This window comes from Sciurus vulgaris, assembly GCF_902686455.1.
Source record: "Sciurus vulgaris genome assembly, chromosome: X".
In the NCBI taxonomy this organism is placed as follows: Eukaryota; Metazoa; Chordata; class Mammalia; order Rodentia; family Sciuridae; genus Sciurus; species Sciurus vulgaris.
In genome coordinates, this window is record NC_136471.1 from 101,863,789 (window position 1) to 101,885,915 (window position 22,127).

The following is a 22,127-nucleotide window of genomic DNA, read 5'->3' on the forward strand; positions in this document are numbered from 1 at the left end:
AAAATGCACGATGATACAGCTCTTTTCCATGATTCCTTAAAACAACACCTTTTATAAGGAACTTTTTCTGAGGAATTAAGAGCCCTGGCCCTGGCATTAGATTAGTTCCCAAGGTTTCAGAAATAACTCCAAAAATCAAACGTGACCCAAAAAATCAAGTGCATTCAAACATACATACCCAATTCAACAATACAATGGTTCTGACAAATATGAAAAGCTTCTTTCTCTGTAGAATGTTCTAACATTCACTGGTAAAATTTAAGAATTCTCAATTCTCATTTCTCATTCAGAAATTAAAAGAAAACATTTTGAAATGCTGTATATAGTATAGAATGAATGTGAGTGGCCACATAGGTTAAGTTCAAATGGTAGTGTTACATGGGAAGTCTTTCCTTTGGAAAGACTTACAATTACATTGTACTTACAATTACATTGTATCACATTTTTATTTCTGATAAAATGTATCTTTCACTTCTGATTATGTACTACTACAGAGCACTCGTCTCATAATGGCTTTTTGTTTTGTTTTATTGAGTTCACAGCCAGCCTCGGCAACAGCAAGATGCTAAGCAACTCAGTGAGACCCTGTCTCTAAATAAAATACAAAATAGGGCTGGGGATGTGGCTCAGTGGTTGAGTGTCCCTGGGTTCAATCCCTGCTACCCTCCCAAAAAGAGAGAGAAGAAATACTTACAGCAAACATGTTAAATGCAATCTAGCAACTATTAATCGCAAATTCTCAAGCAGTATTCTTTGAAAAAATGCAGTGCAATATCAGCAGAATGTTGCTCAACCCACGATATCAGCAATTTTTTGCCAAGTCTCCTTAGTTGCTTTTATTTCTATCAGCTTCTACCGGTAGCATAATGTAACAGGTTTGCAAGGAAATATACGGACATTATCTAAATACTCAAAAAATCTATCTCAACTTGAAATTTTTACAATGTTAAATAATATATAGATATAGACGGCATTGAAATTAATTTAAACCTAGAAAAACCAAAGAAATGGCTGGTTAAGGCTGTCAGTATCATTAGTTTTATACTCTACTAATGGAGGGCACGTAGCATGAGTGTTCAGTTTGCCAATATTCTTTAATTCAGTTATGATGGAAAATAAGCAAGTCAATTGGAAAACTAGACCTTTCTAAATGCTGGTAAAGAATCAAACGCATCAATCATGCATTAAAGAATTTTGCCAGAGAATCAGCATCCAATCTGGCGGCCAGTGTTTTCTGTGATTCACTTTTTCTGTTCTTCTAACATGGGGACATCACTAGTCTCTTCTGTTGTCCTCATTCTCTGATTCCTAATGGATGATGCACACTGGTCCTGCAAATGCATCTGTAAGCTTAGTAAGCAGCCTGAGATAGGACCAGAAATCGGCACACCTGAGTAACCATAGGACTCAGGCAAATCACTTATGCCTATAATCCCAGCAGCTCGGGAGACGGAGGCAGGAGGATCACAAGTTCAAGGCCAGCCTCAGCAACTTAGCAAGGCCCTGAGCAACTCCGCAAGACCCTCTCTCTAGATAAAATATTTTAAAAAATGGCCGGGGTATGGCTCAGTGGTTGAGCACCCAGGTACCAAAAGAAAAAAAAAACAAGGAAATGTGGCTAATCAATCAAGGATGTCTTTTTCTAATTCTCAAATCCAGTGTTCTTTCACCACTTATCCTGCCAGATGGGTGTCATTTAATGAAGCTAGGTATTCTGCCCCATAGCAGGCTTTTGCTTTCTGGTAGACATTGCCTGTCAGGGTTGAAAGGTTTTACCCTTGATACAGGCAGGAACCTAACAGGGGTAGAATAGAAGTGGTTTTTTCCTCTATCTTTACATCTCCTATCCCAGACCATTGACCTATCTAAGTTCTTGTAAACTCAAAATGAAGAAAATCATGGACAAGAAGAGCTGGGGGACCTACTTCAACCACTTAGTTGTTATCTTCAGTATTTTACTAACCAATGATCTCTTCTGGGCCTTCCTTATCAACTTTGCTTAAGGGAATGTTCTGCCAGTCAGTACTTTTCTCTGCATGTGAGCCCTCTTGGGAAACCAAGTCTGAGCTCCTCAGAGGGTTCTTGCAGAGCCCCTTAAACAATGCTTTTCTCTAATGGCATAGAATCGGGATGGGGATGGGAGTTATTGTTTGCCTTCTTAACCATTTAGAGCATTTGTTCTTACATTGTGATTTGCTGTCCTCCAGCAACCTGAGATATATGAGTGTCAGAAGCTAGACCTGTGTAAGCTTTTTGCTAAATCCTGACTGCTTTCACCTCTGGTATGAACATGATAATTGACCTTTAAGTGCTAATAAAATGTAGACCAAGAAAAGAAAAGTTTCTTTGTGTTTAGGTTTATCTGTGATTCTCTACTCAGAATATCATTGTTAGGGGTTCCTTCACCTGCAAAGCAGTCACCCACAAGCTCTCCTTTTGGTTTCTCTGGTCAGGAGAAATGATCAACTTTTTTCCTGCACTTTCTGGAATATTCTACCTGACAAAGCCTAGCATTCCTTTCTGTTACCAGCTCTTTAGATTCCTTCTGCTTTACCAACCAACTTTTCCATTTGCTTAGTAATTGCTATTACTTTACAAGAGATCAGATTGTCAGGAAGGGAATTCAGGCATCTTAGTTCTTCTGCTTTTAGCCATAATGAAATTTCATCCTAACATACAGAATTGCCCTAGAAGAGTGAGAAGCAAATACTGTTGACCTCCATTAGTAAGACAGGTACATGGAAACATCAAAAATTGGAAATATCATAATCTTTCATACTGAAAACTAGCCAGATGGGCTCGTAGGCACAAATCAAACTATATTTGCAGAGGATTTTCCGGCTTTTTCAGAAATGAAATGAAACACAATACACTCTTGCTTCTTCCTGTAGTGCTCAGTAAATTTAAAATAAAAACTGTATGTTTTGTTTCACAATCCACATCTTTGAGACTTGATCATATATTGACGGCAAGAGTCAAACCTTATCATCAAATTTTGAAATTGTTTATATTTGTGGTAAAAATAAAGGATGGGAACTGCGTCGGTAGATAAAACTTGTGGAAACAATAATACCAGAATTATTTCCATTTCTGTCACTAGGAAATGCCACTATTTAATTAAAGCCAAATTCTGCTCATCTGTGTGGCCTACATCTCACATCATAAAGTGACAGCCTATTTGTTAGCTCAGTTTGACCCATAAATAAGTTTTGTCTTACACACACACACACACACACACACACACACACACACACACGGTGTTTGAAATAATTTTTTATAAGTTATCACATTTGAAAGTCAGATTATTCAACATAAAACTCTGGGTTTAGACTGCATCAACAGTGAGCTACTTCCTTTGTTAAGGCCTCTGGGCTATTGATGGCCTTTTGGATAGACACTCATTCTTCAGCCCCACCAACCCCACAATCCCCTGTTTTTGTGTCTGGCCCATGTCATTTAACCACATTAGTTGCCTGGCCACTGCAGGCATTCAAGTGTACACTCGATAGCCTGATGCTACCAGTGTGCAACGCCCTTTTTTAACTGAAGAATTTTTACAGTATTTGAAGTTATCTGCAGCTTTTCAAACTGAGACAAGGATTCATTGCTAACAGCTTTTTTTTATGGAAAAGATTCAACTGGAAAGTAGTTACCAGAATACTTAAAAGAAGTGTCTGGAATGTTGAGTAACCTACCAGGAAATCAGAGAAATATAAGCAAACTCTGCCAGAAAGTATTTCTGAATCCTTGGGAAAAGATTGATTATAGTATGTGTAGTGTTCACAGCAAATACATTTTCCCTAACACATAAAGACTTTTAGCCACCTACATTTGGTGCAAAAAGCATTGTCATGCTGCTAGAAATTGCATTTGAGATTCCCACCCCTAAGACTTCCACAAAGAAATTTTAGATCAAGTTACTAACGTAAAATTTTTTAAAAATTACAAAGTCTTCATGTCGGGTATGGTAGTGCATGCCTGTAATCCCAGTGACTCTAGAGGCTGAGGCAGAATGATCACAAGTTCAAGACCAGCCTCAGCAAGTTAAGGGAGACCCTGTTGCAAAATAAAAACTAAAAAGGGCTGAGGATGTAGCTCAGTGGTAGAGTGCCCCTGGATTCAATCACCAGTGCAGAGGAAGGAAGAAAGCCCTCATTCATTCATTTTTAAGTGATGGATCCCTGAGTAATGATATTTGAATATCCTAAAATATGCTACTTATAAACATACCTATGAACTTAGAGGGTTTCTACAGTGCCATTCATAGGCATGTTTAAATTATGCGTAATGCTACAAATTGGGCTGGGGTTGTAGCTCAGTTGGTAGAGTGCTTACCTCGCAAACACAAGGCCCTGGGTTCAATCCCCAGCACCGCAAAAAAAAAAAAGAAAAAAAAAAAACAATGCTACCAATTACTACTGTTTACTTTTTAAAACTATGCTTTTTATTTTCTTGAATACATAGAACTTTAAAGACAAAATAGTGGCCCGTAACCTCACTGCCCTAGGGCATTTTTTTAATAATAAAAGTAAGGCTGGGGGTGCAGCTCAGTGGTAGAGCACTTGCCTAGCACGTGCAAGACCCTGGGTTCCATCCCCAAGCACCAGCAAAAATTAATAATAATAATAATAGTAGGCACACAAGATTAGAAATTGCAGACAGTACAGGAAGGTACAAAGTGAAAAGCAAAAGACTTCCACACCTACACTCTCTGAAGAGAGTTTCTTGTAAATTCCCATGTAAAATTTTTACACAGATGCTAGTATATGAAACCCACTGACTTTTATACAAGGATATGATTAAATTTTTATTAAAATGAGTTTGTTTCTTAATGTGATTTATTTGCCTTGTGTTTAGAATATTGCATGATAAAGTTTATTTTGTGCATATTATACTTTTATTTTACTAATATATGAAAAGCCATATTTCAATGACCCCTGTACATTTTTCATGCTGTCTCACTCCCAATGGCCTCTGTGCATGTAAGTAACCTGTTGAATGACTATGCCTCTGTGTTTTTGGTGGTTTCATTTTCTTAAGTCCTTTTTTTTTCAATCAGCAAGCAACTTGAAACCTTTAAAAGTTCAGTCTTTAAGTACACTCCTAATATTCCATGTATCTCTTATGTTTAAATATCCTTTCTTATTACTTTGCAACCCTATGACCACGTGGCAATTTCATTTAGAGCAAAGTAACCCCTTCATGTTACTCGTTCACAGTTAAGGTGCTAATGTTTAACCTATCTGTTCATTTCGTGGTGTCAGTTGTTGATATCTAACACATTCTTGTGTGTTTTTAAAAACTGATGTCATAATTCAGTAGGACTAGAGTCAGGGCTCTGTAGAGGGAGGGGATGTGTTTACCATTCAGAATGCTTGTGTCATCGTCATCTTGCTCTTTCATGACAGGATTGATTATTTTTACACACTAAAATATATCAGCTGGGTATGGTGGCAAACGCCTGTAATCCCAGCCATTTGGGAGGCTGAGGCAGGAGGATCGCAAGTTGGAGGCCAGCCTCAGCAATTTAGTGAGGCCCTAAGCAACTTAGCAAGATCCTTTCTCAAAATAAAAAATAAGAAGGGCTGAGGATGTGGCTCAGTAGTTAAGTGCCCCTGGGCTCAATCCCCAGTACCTAAATAAATAAGTAAACCAGCCAGCTGATGCACTTCTTTCCTAAGCATGCTTTTTCTTGATAGATATTACCCAGTGGGCAATAGGTACAAAAAGCGATGCCATAAGCACTCCTGCTTTCATTTTGCAGCTCTCATCACTCCATTACCACTGCGGTGTCACTAGCTAGCTCTGCCACAGAGAGCCTCATGTTCATTTTAATTTTGGGAGCGTGCCATTCCAAACAGAGAAAACATGTCGTCATTTTTAGCTGCTGCTAGAGAACATGCTCTAAAGACTTGCCGTCAACCTTCATGAAATCCAGTTATGGAAGGAAAATGAATGCACAAATACCCATTAATATGCACTAATGCTTTATTAACATATCATATTTCTTTTTATATATTTTGAGAATCATGCTTTTTGTTCATTTGTTTGTTTCTTATGTACTGCATTCCAGGGTATCTTATTTTGCATTGTGAGGTTCTTTGCTACTGGGCAGGTCACAAGGGTTAAGGACTGAGCTGATCTAATCATTTGGCCACATTGTTTCAGGGAGCAGAAGCCCTCTTAATGATCCACCTACGTATCCCAGATTCCTTTACTACATTGTGAAATCGACTTTATTGAATTTATTTCAACCCCTCTAAAATCCAGGGCTAGAAGCTGGGCACGGTGGTGCATGCCTATAATCCCAGCAGCTCAGGAGGCTGAGGCAGAAGGATCACAAGTTCAAAGCCAGCCTCAGAACTTAGCGAGGCTGTAAGCAATTTTGCGATACCCTGTCTCTAAATAAAAAATAAAAAGGGCTGGGAATGTGGCTCAGTGATGAAGCACCCCTGGGTTCAATTGGGAACCAAAAATAATAAATAAATAAAATCCAGGGCTAATTCATTATTCTTTGAAGAGAAAGCTTTAGTGTGTACCTAACAACATTTGGGTACAACCATGCACCCCCCCCCCAAAAAAAAAAAAAAACTGCAGAAAACAGACAAATGATTTTAGCCTTCTTGTGAGAATTTTCAAATGTGTGTGAGAAACTGACCACACTGAACTTCAACAGGAATGGTCATTTGCTCAGAAAACTTTCACATGTTGCTTGAAATCCTTCCCGTGTCATTAAGAGGCAGGCGTCAGAGAAGTACTTTTTAAACTATTTCTTCTTGGTCTGTAATAGAGAATTCTCCTTTGGCAAAAGTTTCTGAGCTCAGACTCTCCTTCACTACTCTTTCCATCCTGTCCATCCTGATTGATCACACACAACTGTCCATAGTGACATGGTTTCGGGGCCAGGAAAGCATGTTCCCCTACTTACATACCTGAGATTTCCCATCGAATGGATATCTGGCTTAGAGTAAAACTTGCAAGATGCTCATTTGAAAGCTTGGGACAATAGTTACAGAACTTGACTTTGAAAGAATCTAGCATGCCACCTTCATCAGCTTCAAAGAAAGAATCATGAAGTTCAAGACCATGGCCTTGCATTTCTCATCCATCTCTAGAAATGATCCAGCTGGCCCCTCTCTTGGTTGACTTTAGCTGCATTCATACTCTGTTCATGTTGGTGACTGTCCATAAACTTTTTCTTTGTAGTATTGCTGATTTCTTAAGATTGTAAAACTATGAACAGCATGTGGTTTTGAATGATCATATGATTTGCTAGATACTGCATGAAAGAAAATATGCAGTATCCTTTCAAATTGGACTTTTCTGCATGTACTCAGCGTATCTTTGGATGCCCGTTTCTAAAGTGCATTTTCATGGGTTTAAAAATGAAAATTTCTCCCCTAAAGGCTATACAATTTAAATTACATGTAAACCATATATCAAGTTGGATTGGTATTTTTAAGACACTGTTTTAACATAACTTGGTTTTTGCCAGTAAAATTATAGTTTACATACTTGAAATAGTCATTCCATAAATTTACCTTTCTTCTGCATCTTTGCATTTTAGTGTTTGATCAATTAGATCTTGTCACATATGAAGAAGTAGTAAAACTGCCAGCATTCAAAAGGAAAACACTAGTCTTATTAGGTAAGTTTGGCCATAAAATAGTGGCTTGCTTATTCTCACTTTCAGAACATTTTGCAAATATTATTAACAGTTGTCAATTTTATCTTTCTTTTTTTTTTTTTTTTTTTCAAAAAATGACATAGGTGCACATGGTGTTGGGAGAAGACACATAAAAAACACCCTCATCACAAAGCACCCAGACCGGTTTGCATACCCTATTCCACGTAAGCAATGTCTCAATATCTTTTAATTATGCTTTTCTTATTAATTGTCAATATGGTAATTTACATATTCTTTTTTGATTACATAAGTAATAACTGTTCATTGTAGAAAATTTGTAAAACCCAAAAGAGGACAATGAACAAAATGAGTTAATAATCCCAACTTCACTCTCCCAATAATAAGTACTATAAATATTTTGTTGTATACCCTTCTAGACTTCTTTTAGTATGAATATATGTACAATGTGTGGGCGGGGGGGGGTTAAAGAACATTAAGCTCATCCATTCTGTTTATAATTTAATTTTTCCAACAGTATGTCTTAAACATTGCCTTGATTAATTATTCTTCAGAAAGATGAATTTTAATAGTTGTATACTTTTCTCTAATACAGCAGTATTTTTCTCTTTTTTTTTTTTGGTACTAAGGATTGAACCCAAGGGTGCTTTACCACTGAGCTGCATCCCCAGCCCTTTTGATTTTTTATTTTGAGACAGAGTCTGGCTAAGACGCCTGGGGCCTCACTGAGTTGCTGAGGCTGGCCTCAAACTTGCGATTCTCTCCTGTCTCAGCCTCCCAAGAAGCTGAGATTGCAGGCGTGTGCCACCGCGCCTGGCTTTTTCTTATCAGTTTTAAAACCCAGTTGATGTGCTATCAGTTGTTTACTATAAAGAATTTGAAAATTGTAGGATTTCTAATATTCCCCTTACCTTTCTATATCTTATTCTTAACCTTTTGCCCTCTTGGTTATGTGAAATGTAAAATGAAGTAATCTCAGGGTTGTAAAGAAGATTCGAGAACATGTGTATGAAGCACTTAGCAGATGGTGGATAAGTAGCAGCCATCTTATTATTTTATTATCATCTCTATATTCTAAAGTTTCAAATTTTAATCCCTAAAGCTTTCTAGCAGTTACAGCTTTGTTCAGGGTGGGAAAAGTTTAAGGAGAATGATTTGTTAAAAAAAAAAAAAAAAACTGGAGAAAATGTCCTGACTGGCTCCTTCCTGCAGGGCCCTAGGATACCATACTGAAACATAGTCCACACCACTTACTCAATTTGTAGACCTGAGAGAGCCAAGAGGCTTCAGAAGATGGCTCTGATTTACACAAGAAAAGTTTATCAACTATTATTACAATTGGTGCTACTAGAGTTTTCTAATCAAACACTTGAAATGTTCTTTTAATCCTCCTTATATCTACATCATGAGTACAGCAAGCTTGGCTAATATTTAGTTTCTTCTTGAGCACATAACAATTGAACTTCCATGTTATTAAATGGCCAGTTAGCTAACTTGGCTTTAAACCTTACTTTTGATGATGTCAATCATGTCTAATCTCTGAAATATTTGACCCCAGGTAATGGTAATGCACCAATAAAAAAATCTGGAAGGGAGAAAGCTTTTTAGTTTGAGTTCATCCCATTTATTGATTCTTGCTTTGATTTCTTGTGCTTTGGGAGTCTTGTTGAGGAAGTCTGATCCTAAGCCAACATGATGAAGATTCAGGCCTACTTTGTCTTCTATTTGGGGCAGAGTCTCTGGTCTAATTCCTAAGTCCTTAATTCATTTTGAGTTGAGATTTGTGCAGGGTGAGAGATAGGGGTTTAATTTCATTTTACTGCATATGGATTTCCAGTTTTCCCAGCACCATTTGTTGAACAGTCTATCTTTCCTCCATTGTATGTTTTTGGTTCCTTTGTCTAGTATGAGGTAACTGTATTTATATGGGTTTGTCTCTGTGTTTTCTATTCTGTACCATTGGTCTACCTGTCTATTTTGGTGCCAATATCATGCTGTTTTTGTTACTATTGCTCTGTAGTATAGTTTAAGGTCTGGTGTTGTGATACCTCCTGCTTCAGTTTTTCTACTCAGGATTGTTTTCGCTATTCAAGGTCTCTTGTTCTTCTAGATGAAGTTCATGATCTATTTCTATGAGGAATGTCATTGGGATTTTAATTGGAATTGCATTGAATCTGTATAGCACCTTTGGTAGAATGGCCCATTTGACAATGTTAATTCTGCCTATCCAAGAACATGGGAGATCTTTCCATCTTCTAAGGTTTTCTTCAATTTCTTTCATTAGTGTTCTGTGGTTTTAATTGTAGAGGTCTTTAACTTTTGTTAGGTTGATTCCCAAATATTTTTTTGAGACTATTGTGAATGGGGTGGTTTTCCTAATTTCTCTTTCAGAGGGTTCATCACTTATGAATAGAAATGCATTAGATTTACACGTATTGATTTTATATCCTGCTACTTTGCTGAATTCATTTATGAGTTCTAGAAGTTTTTTAGTGGAGTTTTTTGGATCCTCTAAATATAGAATCATGTCATCGGCAAATAGTAACAGCTTGAGTTCCTCTTTTTCTATTTGTATCCCTTTAATTTCTTTGGTCCATCTAATTATTCTGGCTAGTGTTTCTAGAATAATGTTGAATAGAAGTGGTGAAAGAGGGCATCCCTGTCTTTTTCCAGTTTTTAGAGGGAATGCTTTCAGTTTTTCTCCATTAAGAATGATGTTGGCTATGAGTTTAGCATAGATAGCCTTTACAATGTTGAGGTATATTCAATCAATAATGTGAAAAGAGACCTTACAGAGTGGGAGAAAATCTTTTCCACACACAATTCAGATAGAGCACTTATCTCCAAATTTTATAAAGAACTTACAAAACTTTACACCAAAAATACAAAGAACCCAATCAATAAATGAATGGAAGGAACTGGACAGACACTTTACAGAAGAAGACATACAGGCAATTAATAAATATATGAAAAAATGTTCAACATCTCTAGTAATTACAGAAATGTAAATTAAAACTACTCTAAGATTTCATCTTACTCCAATTAGAATGACTATTATCAAAAACACAAACAATAATAGATGTTGGTGTAGATGTGGGGAAAAGGCATACTTTTACATTGCTGGTGGAGTTGCAAATTGGTGAACCCACTCTGGAAAGCAGAATCCTCAGAAAACTTGGAATGGACTTACCATTTGACCTAGTTATCCCACTCCTCAGTTTATACCCAAAGGACTTAAAATCAGCATACTACAGTAACACAACCACATCAATGTTTATAGCAGCTCAATTCACAACAGCTAGATTGTGGAAGCAACCTAGATGCCCTTCAACAGAGGAATGGATAAAGAAACTGTGATATATATATACACAATGGAATATTATTCAGCCATAAAGAAGAATAATATTATGGCATTTGCAAATAAATGGATGGAATTGGAGAATATCATGCTAAGTGAAATATACCAATTCCAAAAAACCAAAGGCCAAATGTTTTCCCTGATAAGTAGAGAATGATATATAATGGGAGTCGGAGGAGGGGTGGGGAGTGAGAGAAGAGTGGAGGAATTTAGATTATGTAGAAGGAAATGAGAGGGAGGGGGGTATGAAAAATGGTGGAATGAGACAGACATCATCCCCCTATGTACATGTATGATTACATGAATGGTATGAATCTATATCACGTACAACCATAGAAATGAAATGATGTACCCCCTCTATGGACAATGAATCAAAATGCAGTCTGTAAAAATTTTTAAAAATAAATAATTTTTTTAAAAATTTGGAAGAAAAAATAAAATATTTGACCCCAGATATGCATACAGCAAACATTTAACTACTGAAATAACGAAAGATACAACATCATCAGTATATTATGCCCTTTCTTCAGCTTTTGATGTGTCTGAAGAAAGGATTCCTCTTTAGATTGTCTACATTTTGAAGTCCATGACACTTGGCACTTTTAAAGGAAAGAAGAAATTCCCCACCGGCTTGAGCCCATGTACCAGCAAAGAGTAGTCTAAACTTGCCCTTTTTTAAGGAAGGTAGGAACTTGGAAGAAAGGCAGAGAACAAAAACAGAGAGAGAGAAGAAAGGGAGAAAGGAAGAAAAATATTTAAACTAATATTCCTTGCTCACCTGGAAAAACATTTCCTAAAGTGAGTTTTGCATATTGGTATATTGGTATAGCCTGACTCACTTATATCAGGCTTTGGCAAATCTTTTCTGTAAAGGACCAGATAGTAACCATTTGAGACTTCAGAGGCCACACAGTCTGTGTCACAACTACTCAACTCTGCCATTGCAGCACAGACAAAAATGCGAACAAATATACATGGCCGTGTCTTGGTAAAACTTGAAGCCTGCAGACCATTTTCAGCCCTTGAGCCAATTTGCCACCTCCTGGTTTAGGTCTTCCATAATAATTATGACCACACCTTGCTAACTTTCCATAATGAAGCATTCAATCTCTGAATTGTCAGTACAGCAGTCATTAACCTCATATGCCAGTTAAACCCTGGGAATGGTGGCTAGCAAATATATAATGGGGATTGGGGATGGGGAGTGAGAGAAGAATGGAGGAATTTAGATTATGTAGAAGGAAATGAGAGAGAAGGGGGTATGAAAAATGGTGGAATGAGGCAGACATCATTACCCTATGTACATGTATGATTACACAATTGGTATGAATCTACATCATGTATGACCATAGAAATGAAATGATGTACCCCATTTGTGTACAATGAATCAAAATGCAGCCTGTAAAAAATTAAAAGATAAATAAAAAAATTTTAAAAAGATATAGAGAAAACATTATAGAAGAGAGAAAATAAACATTGGAACAAATTTTTAAAAACTGAGAAACTAAATTTTTAATTATTCATTACTGAAATTTAAATAATCATATTTGGTGTTTCCTTGTTTTTAATCTTCTTTCTTCCCTCTGCTCAAGGCCCAAATACACAGAGACATACAGTGAGTGATGTTAATCTTGGATCATTTCATATCTTTCTCCTGTGGTGGTCCATGAAGGAGTGAAATATATCTCTGAACACTGAAATATTCCCCAAACCAAATGACTAATTGGCATAGTTGTACACAGATAAATGTGGTTCCTAGAATTTGCTTCTACATAGCTGCTGGGATGGGAACAGGGGATGTGGGACAGACCTTAAAGAAGCCACAGCTTTTAAAAAGAGATTTAGTTTGGGTGGGCCCATTAGGAACATAAGTTCACCAGCTCAGCCTTTTAAACTTCTTGTGACATGGGACTTTGCAGATACAACCAGACCTCCAAAGAAAGATGAAGAAAATGGAAAGAATTATTACTTTGTATCTCATGACCAAATGATGCAAGACATCTCAAACAACGAATACCTGGAGTATGGCAGCCACGAGGACGCGATGTATGGGACAAAACTGGAGACCATTCGGAAGATCCACGAGCAGGGACTGATTGCAATTCTGGATGTGGAGCCTCAGGTAAGGCCCAGCCACCTGAACCCCTCCATCCTACCTGCATGCTGATAAGTTCAGATTCTGAAATCAAAAATGCCATCAGAGAGTCGTGGGTCGTATCATAATTTTATAAGCTTCAGGGAAGTGTCAATAATCAAGATTTCTTGGGTTAACAGTCTAGAATGCAGACTGGCTGATCACTGGCCATGTATTTAAGAAACAGATGATTCTCTACGGAGATTTGTTATACTCCAAACTTCTACAGAAATTCTACAATCATTTGACCTCAGGGTGAAACTCTGACACTTTGTTATCACGACAGCCTTGGTACAGCTACGCTGAACCATCAGAGCACCCACCAGCATCTTAAGTTAATCACCAGCAAAAAATCTGATCTTGGGGCCTGCTTATGAAACACAGCGCTAGGTTTCTGAAAACAAGCATGAGTGACCCCAGATGTCACATGTCAGATGGAGCAGGAATGGAGAACAGTTAGAATTAGGACTCAAAGGGGAGGTGGATGTGGAAGTGAAAGAAAACTGAAGGTTTGACATCAAAGGGGATGAGGGTGTAGCTCAGTGGTAGGGCGTGGGCTTAGCCTGTGTGAGGCCCTGGGTTCCATCTCCAGCACCTAAGAAAAATGCTGACAAGCTGTTTTTTCATGCCTGAGTATAATCCAAGCAAAATAGACTTGAAGCACAGAAGGGAGGATTTGGGAATTTTAGACATTAGGGGAGGTTACAGGAGAGGCTTGCGGGTTCCCTTGTGACTCTCAGGTCTGCCGCTTTGAAGACCATTCTGTCGCCCAAATCCCTCATCACCTAGAATCAGTCCACTACCCACCAAGATGGTAGGTCACCTTCCCTTCAGTAGTCTCCCCTCCTATTTCATCAGGAGGCTTATGTGGCCATCTTAGGCAAGGCAAATCCCTGTTTAAGGGTCACAACATGAGACTTGGTCCCCCAGCCATCCCAAAATGAGGACAGAAACTGCATAGCAGGATCCGTGGGACCTGGGACCTGACTGCTCAGATTCTGGGCAACAAGATCCTGACTTGTGGCCAATGGGTTCATCTGTTTTTCCGTTTCATAGCACTTGATGGGGTTCTTGAACTTGGAACTTTGGAAACCATGAGAAGATCTGGTTAGGGGACTAGGAAGAAGAGCAACAATAGTGCAAACACTATAGTTTACGTAACAATTAAATTGGACCTATATAGAACTAAATATGATGATGTCTAACACAGATTGATTTTTGTTTAACTACTAATCCCTCCTTACTAGGGATTGGAAAAATCTTCTGGCCAGGGGTGGCTAGAGGCAAGGTCTCAATCCTGGTCCTGGTCTTCGACATCCTCTCCTTGGGTTCCACACTGGTCTTCACCTGAACGTCGTTTTCTGCTGGTAGTAATGTCTCTAGCAGTATGCTGGCTGCAGGGCTCCTCAGACCCCCTCTGCATTACCTAAGTCCTACTTTCAAGGGCTTTCTGCCTTACCTGCTGCTGCTGCCGCTGCTGTCATCACCGCCGCCACCGCTACTGCCGCTGCTGCTCCACCCATAGTGTCCAGCTTTCCCTGACCCTTGGCCCTTGCACAGCCATGCATTGCTCTGCACTGCTGAGCGGGAGACCCTTCTCTCAGCCTCATCAGGACATCCACAGCAGTTCCTTTAACCCATTGCACTTGGCCCTGGAGCACCTCCTTGCCCCAGCTGGGCACACTGTCCCCCTGCTCCCCTGACTGCTGGATGAGCACACCTGCACTCTCCTGTTCTGCTTCCTGTGTCCCTACCTCTCAGAACTGTGATCTCTCAAGTCCACTGGCCCTGAAGGCAGGCCATGGACATCCTGGTCTCTGCCTGAGCCTCCTTGGGTCAGCAACCCTAGGGATGGGGACAGCCCAGGGCCTGCTCCCCTCACTGGGCTGGTTGACCACTCTGGTCCCAGGCTCTCCTGCCCAGTCTAGGCTCATTCCCAGCCCTGGTGTCACACTTGAGACCACTGTGTACACCAGTACAGCCGGGGATGCCCACAGAGTCTGCACCAACTGGACTTTACCCTCAGGCCTGTCTGCCCTCAGCCAACTCTCCTTAGGTCTGGGAAAGGCCCTCATCCTGCTTTGGGGATGCCAGAGGTCATGAACAACCTACTTTCAGGCAGAGCCTTGATGCTTCAGGAAGACTTTCCCCTTGGGACCTTATGACGTTTTTCTCCATGCCCCTTTCCTGTCCCAGCTTGTTAGATTGACCCCTCTACTGTATCTCACAGATAGTTTGATTCAACAAACATGTATCAAGCTCATATATGCCAAGCACTGTGCCAGAAGCTAAAAATGTAATTAAGAAGACAAACTGGTGAGGATGAAATTCCTTCCTCCATGTACATCAGAAACTCTCCTTAACAAGGAAAACTCACATCCACGACAGCTGAGGCCATTTCTACCATATATGGGCCATAGAAAGACCGCCTAATGCGGGTGTTCCACACATTTAGCGCAGGTCTGATGCTTTGGGGCCATCTTAATCTATTTTAGACAATTAAGGCCAAATTGAGCACATGTGTAATAATACCATATGATAAAATATTGTGGTCCAACTCTAGACCTACAGGACAATGGTAAAGACATTTTAAAATAATAGATTATATTATAATGTTTTATATTTCATTAAGCATTATTACTCCTTACCTAATCCTCGTAATCCTATGAAATAGAAATCAGTATCTATTTTCATAAATGAAGAAATCGAGGCTTAATGTAATAGTAACTCAACCAAGGTTTATAGGTGATTGAAACTGAGGTTTGAACTTAAACTGTTGTATTGGTTTGGTTTGGTTTGGTTTGGTTTGTAATAAATCCCAACCTCCTCCCTGAGAATCTTCAAGATGGTTCACCAAATTTTTTAAATATTTAAAGAACTCTATAAGGCAGTAAACCTGAGAAAAAAAATAGAGGACCTATTTCTCATGGAAATAGTTATGACTCAGTAATCTGTGTCCCTAAAGCTGAAACTGTAATCTCTCCAGTGTGTAATGACAGCTTAATGCAATGGTTTTAGAAGTTAACCTCACTCCAGTTTATCTGTTCACAGTGTTAAAAGTTAACAGTAGCAGAATATTTGGGCTTTGGCTTTTGCCTACAGAGGGGAAGGTTGCCATCAAAAGGCAGCTCCCAGGAGCTGAGGATGTAGCTCAATGAGAAAGTGTTTGCCAAGCATGCACGAGGCCCTGGATTCAGTCCCTAGTAGGGCAAAAATAAATTTAAAAATAAATAAATAAATGGCAAAATGAGGTATGGGGACAAGGACTTTCAGAAACAAGGAAATGCATGGTGACTTTGCTAAAGATTTAAGGCCCTATACCCAAAAACATCATAGTTGGGATTTGAGATACCTTAAAATTTTGGAAATACAATAAGATAGAATAGAAATAGAAAATACAATGATTGGAAAATATAGTAATTGAAATATAATAAATACAATAATTGGAAAAGACATAATTGAAATAATTGGAAAATACAATAATATAGGAAATAGAAAATATAGAAATAGAAAATCAAAATACAAAAATAGAAAATCAAAGCCATGAAAAAGAGAAGGAAGTAAATATGAGAATCACAGGAGGTACTGCAGTTACTGTGATGAACAAATTTGACTCTGAACATCCTGGCAACCAGGTTCGGAACCAGACACCATTTTGTTAAATTGGTTTCCTCTCTGAAGTCACTGTGCTCTCCCCTAAACCCTTAGATTTTTGCGGAAAATTATTTGGCTGCCTGCCCTTGTATACTTTTTAACTTTGTAAACCAAATTAATCTTCTAGAGATCTGCATCATACTTGGGTCAAACGAGTTTGCATTTTCCTTGAAGATGGTAACTTGAGATTAATTCTTGGCCATACATAGATGAACCATAAAATCAGTTTACTCCACAAAAGAGAACTAAAGAAGTAACTGTTGAATTAATGTTACTTTGACTATTTGAATATGGTGTTCTCAGTGATCTTTCTAGAGTGTGTGTGCTTGAGAGTTCTCTCTCTCTTTCTCTCTCTCCGGAGAAAGTAGGGCTAACAGTCTTTCTCTGGAGAGAGAGAGAGAGAGAGAGAGATTGCATCTCCTCTTGAGTCAGAGCTGAAGAGAGTTTAGAGTTTGTCTTTAAGTCATCTATTAACTGCCTGAGGGAGGGGAATCCTTGTGAGCAGTTTCATTTCCTGTTCCTGAAGTGACTCTGAACCTCATCCAGGCTGAAACTGCACCCAAAATGGTGCCCACTTGAGACACCTAAGTAGGGTGGGGACAGAGACCTTCAGGAACAAGGAAATGTGTGGTGACTCTGCTAAAGATATGATACCCACTAGACAAGAACATCACAGTCAAGGCTTGAGGCACCTCAGAATTTTGGAAAATATAATAATAGAGGACAGAAATAGAAAATTGAAGCCATGATAAAGAGGAGAAAGAAAATATGCCAACCACAGGAGCTACTGTAATTTACTGTGACAAACATTAAATTTGGCTCTGAACTTCCTGGCAACCAGGGGAAAAAAAAAACTTTTTATTTTTTTTTGGAATCAAGATTCCAAAGATTTCAAGATTCCAAACATTCTTGACACAAAGACTCTTGGCAATATGGCGAACTTGGCCTTCATTGATGGTTTCCTACAGTAAAGGCAGGACAACCTTCATTTGTTTACGGATATAGCAAGTAGGATTTCTTCCCCCATCTCAGTTGCGGGTATGTGTGTGTGATGGGGGTGGGTGATAAGAAAACCTTCCGTTCCCAGTCGACCCTGTATTTACCTGATGCAGGAGCACAGGAAAGAAGGAAGAGAGGCCCAAGATAACACTGACAAACAGGACATTTCTAAGGGAAGGTTCCTGTTAGGCTCAAACTGGCTTTTTCATGATGTTAGTTCCTTGCTAAAGTCTCCAGTCACAAAAGATCAGAAAAGAAATTGCCAGTTACCTTTTTCAAAAGTGAACATGTGCAAGTTCGAAGAGATTTCTTACCAGGGGACTCCGAACTATGACTTCAACAGTTAAAGAACTCTCATGGACAAATAAGACAGTGTGCCAGTTTCCCTTATCCTACCAATAGATATTGTGTGACCAAAATTCAGAAATAGAATCCCAGTGAAAGTAGGGCTAACAGTCAAAAAGAAAGCCAGAATGTTTCACACCAAATTCGTCTCTTACATGCATGTAGCAGCATGTTCTCTGGTTAAACCTGCCTCCAAAGACCAGAGAAATCTAGTGCAAATTAGATTTATTGTTTTGACCTTTTAATTGGATCATAAACGCAGTTTATGACAGGTTTCATGTTGGGCATGAGAGAGACAACTGAACAGGACATAGTCCCTGCCCACAAGGTCCCCAAGAGCTTAATGTTTCCAGCGTTATGGGTGCTTCAAGAGCACAGGGGAGTGGCTCAGGGCTCACAAAGAACTTTCCAGAGAAAAGAACATCAGGACTGAGTTCTGAAGGATTATTCTGTCACACAAAGAGGAGAGCAAAGAAGGGGGCAAGGGAATGGGAGGTCCAGGCAGAGGGAGTTGTAAGTAAAAATGCCAGGAAGCTGGAGTCTGACCCTTTCTAGAACTGAAAGTGGTTCAGTAAAGCCAGTCCACAGAGGAGACTGCACAGAGGCAGGCTGAATATGTGACAGCATGGGCCAGTTGGTGAGGGCAGAACCAGGTCGTCATGCTAAGGAGGATACATTTTTTTTATACTATGGCCAAAAGGGAGCCATTGAAGGATTTTGAACATGGGACAATGGGATTGCACTTCAGAAAGACCATTTAGTAGCAGGGTGGAGTATATAGTTGGAGATCAGCAAAACTAGAAACAGGCAACCAGTCTAATTGTGCTTACAGCAAGCCAGGAAAAAGAGGGAGTAACAGGAATAGGGGAAAGCAAACATATTTAGAGTGTTTAAAAAGCAAGATATGTGGGAGGCCCTGGGTTCCATCTCTAGCACTGTAAAAAATAAAAACAATAATTTTAAAAAGCAAAATATGTAGCTAACAAAATTGATATGTTAAATTCTTATATAAAGAACAGCAAGATATTTACCCCTGATGCATATGAATTAACTTGTGGATTGGGTTCCTGGATGGGTGTATTAGGTTTTGTCCTTGGAGGGGCCTTTATAACCTCCAAGAGCATCATGTCCTCCAAGGGGAGGAGCTAAAGCAGTGATCCCACAGGAGAATCAACTCTTATTGCATCTGATTGCAATTTTGCAATACATCTATGCAGACTAGCGGCTGGTGCAGTTAGAGGTTTGGGATGCTTTGGAAAGGAAGTGAAGGAGGCCTCAGAGCTCCTTCTTCCCTTGAGTGCCACGTTTTCTTGTGGGTCAATGCACTGCCCACAGCCACATAGTGTCTTTAGTTACAGAACTAAAAATAAACAAACAAACAAAAAAAACAGGGCTTTATGAGTCCATGACTCCAGCCCTGGGCAAGGTCCTCCTGTCCCATGAACCCTATCAGGTCCTTTCACCAGGGCAACTCAGAAAGCCTTATGTAAGTGTGAATGCAGCCCACACAGTTATAGTAGCCAGGATTTGCTATAATTGGTTAGTAATTTACAGTTTCAAATGTAGCAAAGCAGGCTCTGGATTGCTGTGAAGCTGATCTGCAGGCCCATTACCCCCCCAGATGCATAGACCATCAATTAAATTTCAGTCTCCAACTAATAACCAGGTCTTAATGAACATTAACCAACATAGTCCATGTTAACTTTTGTGAAAGGAAATAAAGCCAATTGATTCATGAGATCCATAAGAAAAATGTCCCGTTTGTCAGCTTTTGTTTCCTGAGAACTATCATTCATCCTTTAGAAGATAAGAAGTAATATAACATTACTTATGAAATTGGTACATTTAATTCCTTGCCAAAAATTTGAACCAAGAGCTTGAATTTTTCAGTTATGTAAATTCTTTATAGACTCATTTGAAAGTCACATACTTATATCTTCATTGAAGTCTCTTTTTGTTGTTGTTGTTGTTGTTTTGTTTTTGCGCAGGCGCTGAAGGTCCTGAGAACTGCGGAGTTTGCTCCTTTTGTCGTCTTTATCGCTGCTCCAACTATCACTCCAGGTTTAAATGAGGTACGAATGAATCTATTTTTTCCCCCAAATAAGCATGCCCCATTGTAAGGATCCACACGTGTTACGCACTCAAAACCAAAGCCCCTTCTAATTAAGATAACTAAATGAAACTGTTTTATTGTTGATGCTGGGCAGTCAGTATTTGGAATGAAGTGACACCAAGTGTGAACTTCAGAGATCAGAATCATTAAACATATTCAAGCCTTGGTCTGCAGCACAGTTGGAAGCACATCAGTCTACATTTGCAGCAAATGTCAGCTCTGGTGAAACAGGATGTGGAAAAGAATGGTCAGTCTATGGCCTTATCAATAAGTCACGTCTAAAGGTCAAGGGTAAACCCCATCAGTCCCCCAGGATGGAGTTTTCCCAGGCAGCTCATGCTCTCCAGGGCTGCCAGCCCACTCTTGACCTAAAGAAACCTGTAAGGAATCCATGACCTTATTACCTGGGCTGCAGAGGCCTCTAGAGACTATCAGACTTAGAAATGAGTTCTGTCCACCTGGGGAGATGGCTTAGTGGAAGAGCCCTTGCCTAGCCATGCATGAGGCCCTGGGTTCCATCCCCAGCACTGGAAACAAAAAGAAAAGAGCTCTTGTCAGTTCTCAAGCCAACTCAAGTCAGCAGCTTCTAGAAAGATGGTGTGTGCAAGAACTGGTGTGCCATCTTTCTTCCCAGATCCACTAGGAACGCTTTCTCTTGCTGACCAGATAGTATCACATGTCTGGTAAGTGGAACAGTGCCTACCTGCCATCCTTTCCTTAGTGAAGGGGATATGGCTGTACAAAGTTATCCTGAAGAACTTTTGCAAGTTCTAGAAACCACCAGAGGACTCTTGGCTGTGTTCAGTAAACACTGGCCTAAATGCACCTAAGCATATAGTACAGTTAAATCAAGGCTTGGAAATTCTCACTTCGTGTGCCTTTAAGAAAGGTTAAATATGTAGATGGACCTTATTTACTCATATTTTCAGTCTTCATTTTTTTGTCATTTCACCTATTCCTTTGTAAAATTCAACTTTCCCATCTTATTCAATACACAAGCATGTTTGAAATCCACATTGTGGTTAGCGTTTATCCTTTGGTTACCATGTATTTTTCTTGAATTATCATCTTTGCTTTGTTTTTGTTTTTGTTTTGCCTGTTTTCCTGCCCTGTTACTAATTTTCCATAGCTGCCAAAATGGTGCAGAAAATTGCCTGTAAGTACCAGCTAGGAGGTGATGAAATATAGCCTTTGTTTCTTTTAATAGATGTAGAATGTAGACATTTTGGTCCCACAAATCCTTGCTTTCTGCTGTTAGAATAAAGGCATTTGTTTTCACTGAGTTGAACCCTGCTCACGTGTGAGTCCAGCATGCAGACAAGCTGTTGTCAAGGAAGAAACTGGGAAATAGAATTTCATCTTAAAAGATCTGTAAGAGGAAGTTTTATTTTCCTGTAAAGAGAACTACATCAAAAAGTTAACACGCTCAGCCACACGTGTATTTTTTTGAATGGTTTCATCAGCCCCACTTTCTGAACAAATCATCATCCCTGTTTTTGAAGCCCAACACTGTATAGTCAAATAGAGTCTCCTGGGGCTGGGGATATAGCTCAGTTGGTAGAGTGCTTGCCTCGCATGCACAGGGTCCTGGGTTCAATCCCCAGCACCGCAAAAAAAAAGAATCTCCTAACCTGGAGAGTGACTTCATAGGAATTGTTCCTTCTTGTACAGGAAGTGCTTCTGTCTTTGGGTGAATGCAGGTTTCCTAAAATGGGGGTTTTGCATTGTGTCTATTGTAAAATAGACCCACAGTGAAAAATACTACATTTTTTTAAGTGCAAGCAGAACATGTGTTGATAGGCCCTTGGAGGCTGATTAACTGAGGTCTTATCTACACCATAGTAATTAACACTGACATTCAGAGCATGCCATGTCCAAC

At 39.3% G+C, this 22,127-nt stretch overlaps 1 protein-coding gene across 8 annotated transcripts in view; it reads left to right on the top strand.

Moving 5' to 3' along the window:
- CASK (calcium/calmodulin dependent serine protein kinase) overlaps positions 1–22,127 on the top strand; it is a 358,268-nt gene that overhangs the window by 333,767 nt on the left and 2,374 nt on the right. For all 8 annotated transcript variants that reach the window (XM_079122840.1, XM_079122842.1, XM_079122843.1 and 5 more), the window contains 4 exons: positions 7,568–7,648; positions 7,771–7,851; positions 12,923–13,125; positions 20,124–20,207. In XM_079122840.1, the coding sequence (XP_078978966.1) occupies positions 7,568–7,648; positions 7,771–7,851; positions 12,923–13,125; positions 20,124–20,207 (449 nt within the window). The remainder of the gene's footprint in view (positions 1–7,567; positions 7,649–7,770; positions 7,852–12,922; positions 13,126–20,123; positions 20,208–22,127) is intronic.